We start from the raw sequence: 12,082 nt of genomic DNA, 5'->3' as shown, positions 1-12,082 counted from the left end.
ATTTAATTCGAACCTCAATCTAGTATTAACTTGGATAGCTTAAAATTTACAATTACATAATCGATAACTCATTTTTTTAATCAATCCCATCCATTGACACACACACGAGGCCTCAAGACCAATTACATGATGGTGTTGTGTGGACGAGTAGTCAGGGAAGAAAGGAATCTTTAACATGTTTCTTAAAGAGACGGGGGTTATACATGGAGAAAATGGAATGGAGAAGACCATTCAAAAGAGAGGTTTATGGAATGAAAGAAGAGAAGTTGGTTTGGTGACTTTAATTAATATTATCTTACAGGTATCTCCATGGAGTCCAAAAACTCATTGTAGGAGACCCAAACTATCCATACAGTATCTATTATACTTCTCCTTGAACTCATTTCGAGGACAGTCTTAATGAACTGATACAAGCTCTATACACCCTACAATGAAATGTACTAAGTATTAATACTTACTGTAAACACAGTCAATTCTGAATACTTTAAAGCATGAATCTACTTATCATTAAGTAAATATTAAAACATGTTGACACAAGAAGTTAACAAAACTTCATGTGAACGTGTATGGATATTTTCCCATGGTAAAAGATAACCAAGGTTAGAGTTTGCTGACAAGAAACAACATGGGGCCCTACATTATATTTCTTAAGGATATTAGAAATTGGTTGGAGATTCCAGTAACATAAGCAACTGGAATTCTATTCAGTTATACTTCTCGTTTACTTTCATAATAGAATGTTCAGTTGTTAAAAAACTGATAGGAATACCAATCGTATATCATTTATAATAAGTCTAAGAAGTCTGGTTTAGCATAGTATGGAAATGACACTGACCACAATATTCTGGCCTAAACTCATCTACTTCACTGGTACTGCAAATATGAGCATTTGTTTAAGGAGAGCGTTAAAGTACTTATACACCACTCAAATCTGAGCTGTAATGACTGGACTGTCTTTCTTTATCCAAAATTTGGGATTTTTATTTTAATTAGTCATAAGCATATCTATTTTATTTTTATTTTTCTGAATCACATCTCGCTATCTACTGTACTGTATTACAACAGCTCACCACTTACATAATTTAAAAAATCATTGTTTTTACTTTTTGAAATATCATTTCACTAAAGATCTGTTAGATTCTGATCCAAATATCTGATTATGTATATCTATAATACACTAGAGACAAAATGAATGATAATTTTTATGATAAATGTTACCCTTACACTAACAAATTAAAACCATTTAACTCCATAACCCCCCCCCCCACACCGTATTTATGGACTCCCAAAAATACATAAGGAAAATGATGTGCCATTACGTCACATAGTGGATGGCATTGATTCCCCCACATACAAACTAGCTAAACATTTGGCCAAAGCTCTCTCACACTATATACTGGCAACACACCTTCACACATAAAAAACTCAGCCCACTTCAAAGCCAGCATAGAAAACCTTACACTCAAACACACTGACATAATGGTCAGTTTTGATGTCTCCTTCTTATTCACAAATGTCCCACTCAAAGAATCCTTAGAGCTAATCCAAGCTAAATTTCCTCCCGATATCACAGCCCTTTTTCAGTTCACAATTAACTCGGGCTATTTTGTTTGGCAAGGAATTCTACAAACAAATAGAGGGGGCAGCCATGGGTTCGCCACTCTCCCCACCCTTGGCCAACTTTTTTATGGAGACTTTTGAAGAGAAAGCCTTAAACTCTGCCCCACAAAAACCAACCACATGGCTTCGCTATGTTGATGATGTGTTTGCTATTTGGCCACATGGGTCCGATGCACTCCTCTCCTTCCTAACACATAAACAACCAACACCCCAGAATCAAATTCACCCTGGAAGAAGAAAAGAACAACTGCCTTCCTTTCTTAGACACACTAGTCACCCGCCAGCCTGATGGAACCGTGGGTTTTTCAGTCTATAGAAAACCCACCCATACAGGCAGATACATTCACCAACAATCCCACCACCCATCCTCACAACAATATGGAGTCATTAAGACACTACACAACAGGGCTAAACTTATCTGTTCAAATGACAATGCCCTAACCACAGAACTAAACCACATTCTCAACACTTTCTCAGCCAATGGCCACCCCCCCCCCCCCCAAAAAAAAAAAAAATCCAAAAAATATTGAAACCAGTAAACCACAACTCCCCCTACCCCCCCTCACAACAAGGATTACTCTAAATCCATCACCATACCCTATATCCGAGGCACCTCAGAAAAAATTACAAAAATCCTAAAAAAAAACATGACTTAAGTTCTTGTTACAGACCATATAAAAAATTGGCATCCCTTATCCGCTCTACTAAAGACCAACCTCCCCCCCCCCCCCCTTGACCTACCTGGTATATATACCAGGTTCCTTGCAGCTGTAAGGAACCTGGTATACACTACTTTGGCCAAACAGGCAGAACAGCCAATATCAGCATTTCAGAACACAAGGACTACATCCGGTTTCACCAGTACAGCCACTCTGGTCTTGCTGACCATGCGCTGGATACCTGCCATAGAATACAGTGGAAGAAAGCCATGATAGTACACCATAGTAAATACAAGTATGAAAGGCTTTTCATGGAATCAGCTTCAGCCCTAAGAAACAATCCGAACCTCAACAAATTTGGCTGCATGAGACTGCCTCAAATTTGGGAAACCTACATCAGAAGACCTTCAGCCCATCCGCCCAAGAATACCAACATTGCCCACTAGGGAGCACCATCAGGACTTTAGGAGAAATAATAGCTTCCTGCTTCTTCCTCATTTACTGTTTGTTGTGCCTGCATGCACGTGTCTTGTTCTTAAGTTTCTTGAAAATGGCAACATGATGTTGCCGAAATATTGAAGTATATTAAAATTTATTTTAATGTATATCCTAGTGACGTTGTAATTTCCTTAAATTACTTAGTTAAAAATGCATAACCAATGTCTAAGCCTTTCCACGAGAAAACTGTTACCCTTGTATCTCAAAGTATACAATAATGTCAATTGATAATTTTGTTTTAGGAAATTTGTGAAAATCCAAAGCTGTTTGTTGATGGTGTATGCAGTTGTGATGTTGTTCAAGGCTTACTTGGTAACTGCTGGTTTGTTGCAGCTTGCTCAACTTTAGCACAAGAAAAAGAATTATGGAATAAGGTAAGTTAGATTTAATGTTATATAACTTGATTTTTTAAAAATTCTTATTGCTTGTTCAAAACATTACACTTTTTAAATGTCTTAACACTGAAAGTTTTATATCAGTCTTTGTTGTAATGTATCTTAATATTCAAGTAGTTGTCTTGATATATATATATATATATATGCATCCTCCAAGATATTTTTAATTTAAAAAAGCATACTTATCTAAAAAGTGATTCATAATAAGTAACATTTTTTTTGTGCTTTTTGTTAAACTTTGCAGTTCTGTAACAAATAAACTTTGTAATGATTTTGAATATTATCTTGGTTATTTTGGGCATTTCACCTGTCCAGTACATTTACCTCTGACTTTCATTTTGGTTTTAAATATAACACAAAGAGAACTATGTTTCATCTTGCTTAAGTTTTAATTCCTTGCAGAGGTTTTTTGACCTTTCCAGAAATGCAGTAATTCATCAATTAATCCAATCACATCAGGAGAGTGAAGGGTTGGATACTGAAAGTACAAATATGGTGCTTCACCAGAAGTCATTTGATGTGCTAACCTACTAAAGGGTTAGTTGATTGAAGATTAGTTCAGTTGAAAGTTGGATAATTGAGAGCTCACTGTACTTTCATAAAATGTAGTTAACTATTAACACACATGTGAGATGCTAAAAATATATCTTGCTTGCTATGATGCATCTTGATCTTATATATAAAAGTGCAACAAGTAAAATCAAAATATACATGAAAAGTTTTGAAAAAGGGCTTGTATTTGTTATGTTTTGATGTGTTATTGCCTTGTGATGAATTCAGAAAGTATTCTGTTTAAAATATAGTTGAAATATTCAAATAAGGTCATCTGTGTAGTATATTTGAATAGGAGTCTGGATAAGAGGCCAACCAGTAAATCATATTTCAGTGCTATTATTCTAAATGTGATTTTACTTCAAGTCTGCACTTTTTTTTTTTCTTCTTTTATCATCATGAATTTCCTGATATGTACCTTTAAGGGGATGTTCAGTACTATGATAGCATTACATAATTAAGTTTACATTATTATTATTTATCTTCCTATCTGCATATCTAATATTTTGTGCACTTTGGACTGAATCAGTCCACCCAGACCTTGGTCTTCCTCTGGATCTCTTTCCTGCTATATTGGCATTGAAAACTTGTTCTAATCTTTCCTCACCCATTCTATTTAAGTGGCCATACCACTTTAGATTAGCTATGATAACACATTCTTGAATGCTAATAATGTCAAGTTACTTTCTAGTATCTTCATTTTTAATATGATTCTACCATTGATGTCATCAGTTTATTCCCCTAATTTTTCTCAGAATCCTCATACCTGTGGTCTCTAGTCTTTGATTAAGTGCTTTATTTCTAACTCATCTCTCAGATCCATAACTCAAAACTGGTTTGAACATTGTTGTATACTGCTAGTTTGCTGTTTTGGCTAATTCCTCTCGTATTCCATATTTATTTATTCAGCTCGCTACCCAACATACCAACTTTGCTTATTTTGTTGTCTATTTCCATATCAACCTGCCATCTTCACAGTACACTGTGCCTAAATAGCCAAAATATTTTACTTGTTCTATAGGATCTCCATTCAGAATGCAGCTAAAGTTTTCTATGCTCCTGCCTATTTTCATAGTTTTGGTCTTTTTATTGCTGATTTTCATGCCGAATTTGTTACAGCTGTTATTCAATTAGAGAATCCTGGAGACTGCACTAGATACAAGGTGATTCAAAAGGGGGGGGTATACAACTTTGAATGACAATAGAATGTAAATAGCGATAGATGAACAATTTTTATTACCGTGCAAATGTAGCATAACACTTGAAGTTTCAACACAGACAGTAAAAGTTCGATATGACTGCTTCCGGTAATTCTGCAGACATCCGATCTAATCCTGCCACACACGTGGCAGAGCACATCTGACATAACTTCAGCAATGGTGGCAGTAATTCTGGAACACAGCTCATCCAAATTGGCTGGTAGTGGTGGTATAAACACTCTTTTGCAAAACCCCACAAGAAAAATTCTAATGGTGTAAGGTGGGGGAATGTGGTGGCCATGCTACAGATGCCCCCCTCTATCCATTCATCTGCTTGGAAAATGGGTGTTGAGGTACGACCTTACGTCTTTCTGGTAATGAGGAGTTTCTCCATCTTACTGGAAATGTAAGTGTCCATCGTCGTTTCATTGTGGTATTAGGTTCCCAAGTAGCATGTCCAGATATACGCTACCAGTAACAGTAGACGCTGAAAAAAAAAAAGAAGAGTTCATACACTTTCTTCTTCCTTATGGTACAAAAAAGTTAGCCTTTGAGGTGCCACGAACATGTTCTATGATGGTGTGTGAATTTTCACTTCCCCAAATTCTGCACTTGTGAGTGTTTACTTGTCCACTTACATGAAAAGTGCACTCATCACTGAAAACGATCGTATCCAAAAAGTCCTCATTTTGTTCTATCCTAGAGAAATCTCTATCATTTCCATACAGAAATCCTGGTATATCTTCTTATTGTCCTTCAAATGTTGTACGAGGGTAAATTTGTAGGGCCTTAAATGTAGATGCTGTCGTAAGACACACCACACAGTCGCATGTGGAATTCCAATTTGAAGAAATACCCATTTGGTTGATTTTCCAGGGCTTTTTTGGAAACTTTTCCAAACTTCTTCCACAACACCATTGGCTGCTAAGGTCAACAGGCCTTCCTGTTGACCTTAGATGATGCAAAAACAGCCCGTTTCTACAAAATTCTTGTGCCATGTGTCGATCATAGCCTACTAGGAGAAGGTTCTTTGCCATATTGCGTGCAGAAATTCCTCTGAACTTGTGTTACAGACTTCATTTTCTCAAACCAAAACACACAACATGCTTGCTCTGCACCATCTAAAGTCACCATTTTCAAATGGTGTGATATTAAACCATCTAGTGTTGTCATTTGGTAATAAAGTTACGTGGCCAAAAATTGATGTGATTGATTATATTATGACACTCGCTCAGCTTTTGTACATTGTCCAAGTTTCTGCTCTCCTGGAAAGTTGTATACACAGTTATTTAAATTAAGGGAGATATTAAATCCCACGTTGTTTCAAAACCGAATAAGAAACTCAAAAGATCGGAATCAAAAAGTTTCATGCCGAATATAGTAAACTATAAAAGTATCGGCGAATACTAGCATAAGCTAAAGCAAGTAGTACAAACTAGGGCAACTCATAGCACCTTTGCTACGAGTTGCCCTAGTTTGTACTACTTGCTTTAGCTTACGCTAGTATCCGCCGATACTTTTATAGTTTTCTATATTCGGCATGAAACTTTTTGATTCCGATCTTTTGAATTTCTTATTCGGTTTTGAAACAGTGTGGGATTTAATATCTCCTTAATTTAAATAATGTTACATCGCCGAAGTGAAGCTGGCTCTTTATATTTAAGTTGTATACACAATTTTGAAACATCATGTATATTTTGGAGTACAACATTATCTGCCTAAAGCAAAGAGCTAAGTTTGACATTTCCATTTCTAATATCAGGCCTAATGCCACTTTCTTTTATAATCTGATCCATATACAGGATGAATAAGAGTGGTGATAATGTACATCCTTGTCTTATCCCCCATTTTACACCAAACCAAACCATTTTCTTGTATTTCCTTCAATTCTAATTGGCTGACAACTTAAATACTGACTATGTATTGCTCTGCATCTGAATTGTTTTGAAAAACTATTCTCTGGACACCTTGTCATATGCCTTTTCCAGATCTATGGAACTTAAGTACATATCCTTGTCATATTCCCACAATTTCTCAACTGTTTGTCTTAAAGTGAAAATCTGATCTTGACAACCTCTATCTGATCTTTGGTCTGAATCTAGATTGTTCAAGTTTCTCTTCCATAATCTTTTTCAGTCTCTCTTCAGGTATGATTGCATAAATCTTACCTGGAACACTTAGTAGAGAAATTCCACTCTCCCATTCAGCTTTATTATTATTATTTTTTTTTTTTTTGTAGATGGGCACTACAAGAACTCTATTCCAATCATTGGAAATTTGACCTTCTGAGCAGGCCCTCTGAATTATGCAGTGTAGCCACTGCAAAACTTTTATACCTCCATATTTAAGCATTTCTGATCAAATATCTACTCTACTCTAGCCACCTTTCTGCATTTCAAGTTTTTGACTGCTTTTTTCTACCTCAATTGATGGTTCCTACCTTCATTTCTTCTGATGTTGGGTTTATTCTTCTACTTCTGATGTTGAGTTGGAGCTTATTTTAGTAACTGACTTTTCACTGTTCATACTGGTTCCTTGGTGAAAACAATGGGGGAAGGGGAGGACTTGTTAAACCAGACAGTGCCCCAACAGCATGAAATCTCATCATATGTACCATCATATGCATTTCTAGTTTAAGCCAATAGAGAGTACAATTTCAGCTAAGTCCAAAATTACCATCCCATCCTCATTCATTCAGTACCAGTAAATACCTACTAATGAGGGCACACCATGTGAAGGTGAGGATTGGACATGGTCAGAAGCCCCAATCGGTTCTCCGCATTCCCAAAAGGCAATGGCAATGTGGGGGTCTCCTCCCAGTTATTTGGCTTTGACCCTTAAGCAACCCTTTTTCTTTCATTAAAATACATAATTCATTTTTACACACACACACACACACTATTATGATTTGACTATTATGAACCATTGACTACATGGTAATAATTTAGAATGGCACACGCACACTATTATGAACCATTGACTACATGGTAATAATTTAGAATGGCAACTAACAATCAAATGATGAATAATTTCTGTTTATTCATTATTGTGATCATCTGTCCCAATTCGAATATCATTACCTTCCTGAATGAACAACATTCATCCCCAAATCAAATTCACAGTTGAATTAGAAAGAAACAGGTCTTTACCATTTTTGGATATATAGTTGAAATATCAGAGCAAAACACACTCAACTTCTCAGTCTACAGGAAACCAACTAACACAGGATGTTATCTACATGCAACTTCTCATCACCACCAAGCACAAAAAATAGGCATCATCTGTTCCTTATGCAGTAAAGTCTACAAAATTTCCATGAATATAGATAAAAGAAACCAATAGCTACAGTGCCGTAATTCTGTCCTCCCAAAAAATTTCTACAACAGAACATTAGTCAGAAAGATTCTATCTCAACCTCCAAAACAAACAGAAGAACAAATAAACCAGTCAGTCACAGATGAAATAGCAAGATTGCTTCACCAAAAAAAAAATCTAAAAGTTGCTTTCTTCCCAATCATCAGAATCTGTGGTCATCTACTACAGGATCAGTTTTATTCCAGTTGTGGGCTACACTACGTAGGACAAACTGGCAGATCTGAGGAGATATGCCAATTGAAACACACAAAGTAAGAATGAAAGAAAGCACAAATTGACTGGCACCACTTATGAAAGATAAAAAACATTTAGTATAATGGCAACAAACTGAAATACTCCGCATTGATTACGGTTTTTACTTAAGAGCATTCAAAGAATCAGCTGAAATGATGAAGTATCCAATACAGTGTAACAAAAAACAAGGGATGATTTTACATCAAATCTGATCCTCCTTGATCCATCACGACCCACTAGTGCCTACCAGCAGTATACAGCAATCCACAAACCAGCAGCCAGTGTAACAGAGAATGCACTCCTTCCATTGTTTAAATGTTTTCAAATATTATTCACTAGGAATGTTAACTGTTATTACTTTACTTGTAGTTTTTTAATTTATTTGTGCTATTTCCTGATGAAGTAAAATAAAGTTTTTTCACGAAACTAGTCAAAAACATAATTTCTTTTAGACTTCTTTGTGAGTGGTTTAGTACCGGAAAATAGTGATTCTAGTAATCTAATGCATCTCAAAAGATATAATTTTGATTATTGCTGAAATGGTATCGCATCATTGGTACCTTAATATCATTTGTTTTCATACTTGAGAGATGCTGGATGCCAATGAGAAAAAAAGAGACTAAAAAGTAATTACAAATGAAAATGTATAGAAAATATAAGAAAACAAAATCACATTGACAATATTAGCAATGAAAAAGCTGTGAGTAATAAATATTGTTTTCTTGTTGCATGTCTCAAAAGTGTGCAAACATGTAAAAATAAATGTACTTTGTCTTAATGGAACATCATTTTTTTGAGGATCTCTCTTTCTGTCAAATGTGAGCCAACGGTTCAAAACACAAATTCTTAGGCCGTTGAAACCTTTAATAAAAAAAAGCACTATTAAGTGCCGTTTATTGAGCTGTTGTGAGACAACTTTCTTAAGCAGCATGTAACAGAAGGAACTCGAAGTCAGTGAGTGTTAGATCTGATTATAGTGTCAGAGGGGGGTTTCATTTAAAGACGTACATATTCTGTCTCCAGTTGTTACAGTTATCATGCAGTACTCACTAGGAAAATGGCTAAGTTTATTCATGTTCTATTCATAAAAGGTTATGTTGCTGAACTACAAAGCAGGAAATTATGACCACTTGAAGGGTATGCTGGGTTCTGTGCCATAGTATCAGTTATTTGGATGGGAATTTTATGAAAGATAAAAAACATTTAGTATAATGGCAACAAACTGAAATACTCCATTGACAGTGCAAGTGAAGCATTTAAAAAATACTTAAATGATACAATATCAAAATGTGCCCCTAGAGTTTGAAGAATAGAGTAGGAGTGAAATGGATGTGTAATCTAATTAAGCAAGAGATTTGTAAGAAAAAGATGCTGTGGAAGGAATATCATTTGCATAAGGCTGATGTCGGTTGTGATAATTATAAGCAGCAGGCCAGAAGAGTCACAATTGTTGTTGTACAGAAAGCTAAGTCCTGCAACCAAATTTGTTCAGGTTAGGATAGTTTCTTAAGAAGCTGAAACTGCCCAAGTTTGGGAAACTCTCGTCCTCCGTACTTCAGCCCAACAGTGAGAGGCACCCAGTTTAGCCCACTAGAGGGCATTATTTAGGACTTTAGCTCTATTTTGAGTTGACATGCTTCATCTTCATTATTTAGTGTATAAGATGCATGCATGTATCTTATTATATTTTGTTCCCCGATGATGGCAAATTTGACTTTGCCGACATATTGGAGGTATTAAATTTATTTAGTTAAAGTATTATTTTTTCGGCTATTTTGCCTGCTTTTGTTTAGGAGTGCCCCTGTTTTAATGTTATTGGCTTTTTACGCAAGAATTCTTAGGGCATTGCAGATGTATTTTAGGGACAAGTATATGTAGCATAATAGAAGTAAATTCGCACATACCTTATTTTGGATGTTGTTGCCTGTCTTCTTTCTACAGTGTGCATACTTCTGCTGCTGTTTAAGAAGTTTGCTGAGATTATTAGTTTGATTAAGTTTATAATATCATTAGGTGTTAATTTTGTACGAGAGTGTAGGGTGTGGTCTTCTGTGAGTAGTGTATGTACGATATCACATTAGTGTATAATGAAGCCACATCCAATGAAGTGAGGATGTCTTCCTGGGATAGGGTTATGCTATTTATTTTTTTGAAAAGGTCGTCCGTATTTTTTATCATGGAGTTAGGTGTTGTAATTCATGGTTTGAGAAGTTACACTACGTATTTCGATAAAGGTGCTGTTGTGGTGTTTTTGTAAGAGACTATTGGCCGTATCGGGTAACAGTCTTTGTGGGTTTTGATTTGTCCGAACATACAAGGGTTACGTGTGGTGCAGGGTGTTGTGTTTTTCAATGTGATTTTCTATCTTGTTTTGATTTTTTAGGGCGTGTAGGGTGCTGTTGATTTGTTTTATGAGGTTGGGGTGGGGTCAATTTGGATTTTTTGGTAGGTTTGTTGGTCGTTTAAGATAGCTGTTATTTTGTTGTGGTAATTGGTTTGTTTTGTGATGACTACTGCATCCCCTTTGTCAGCTTTTGTGATTATTATGTTCGTGCTCCTTTTTAATGATAATAGAGCTTTTTGTAAGTCGGGAGTAATGTTGGGTTTTATTATTATTTTACTATTTATGATGTTGTTTACTTTGTGGAATATTGTTTCTTTGTTAGGGTCATTCTCTAAGTCTTTGTTTTGTATGTATTTTGGGGATACAGAGAAGTTTAATCCTTTGTTCAGGATATTGATTTCGTCTGGTGTGAGGTTTGTGATGTGATAGATTGATGATGGAATTGTTTTGTGTGGGTTGCGAGGTGGTAATATCCAAAGGGTTGGAAGCTGCGCCTTTGTTGTATTGGGTGTCTGTTAGTGCATACCATTTTTTTGCGTGTCGAGCTTCTGTTAATTGTGTGTAGTCGTTGATATGCGATTGAGTACTTTCCGAAAAAACTGCCCATTCGTTTGGGGTCAGTAAAGTTTTCAATCTGTTTTTTTGTTTTGTGAACGTATGAATATGCTTGATACTTCTTTTCAAATCTGACATTTATGGGCTATTTTATGAGTGCTTGAGATGCCCGGTAGCCAATTTTTTTGACAAATCAAAACCCTACAAAGGCAGTTACCCGATACTGCCATAGTCTCCTAGAAAAACATCACCACAGCTCCTTTACCGAAATTCGTAGCAAAACTTCTCAAACCATTAATTACAATGTCTAACTCCTTTTTTTATTGCAGTTAGCGATGTTCTCAAAATGGCTGAAGACATGGACCCCAATGTTGAACACTACTTAATAATAGAAATGAAAGTATATGATGCATTTGCTTGCTATGAACAAATTTATGATGAAAAGAAGAAGAGGAATAAGCAAAGCACATTGAACATTTTCATCAAAAAAACAAAGGTTAAACCAGAAGAGCCACAGCCTGATCATTCACACAGGCAAGGTAATGAAGATGTGATTGTGGAGGAAGATTTGGGTGATTATTCTCCTGTTTTATAGTGGCAGTAATACACAGTACAGTTTTATAATAAGGTTTAAAAATTAAAATGACAGTA

The 12,082-nt window shown here is 35.8% G+C and overlaps 1 protein-coding gene across 1 annotated transcript in view; it reads left to right on the top strand.

Moving 5' to 3' along the window:
- Window positions 1-12,082, top strand: part of LOC150104204 (calpain-5-like) — a 150,841-nt gene that overhangs the window by 27,453 nt on the left and 111,306 nt on the right. The window contains exon 3 of the mRNA XM_090397307.1: window positions 3,020-3,151. Coding sequence (XP_090253433.1) covers window positions 3,020-3,151 — 132 coding nt within the window. The remainder of the gene's footprint in view (window positions 1-3,019; window positions 3,152-12,082) is intronic.

This window comes from Typopeltis vanoorti, chromosome 8 (genome assembly GCF_054136105.1).
Source record: "Typopeltis vanoorti isolate ZY-2024b chromosome 8, IOZ_Tvanoo_1.0, whole genome shotgun sequence".
NCBI lineage: Eukaryota > Metazoa > Arthropoda > Arachnida > Uropygi > Thelyphonidae > Typopeltis > Typopeltis vanoorti.
Note: the sequence above shows the minus strand (reverse complement) of the source record. Positions and strands in the feature narration are given on the sequence as shown.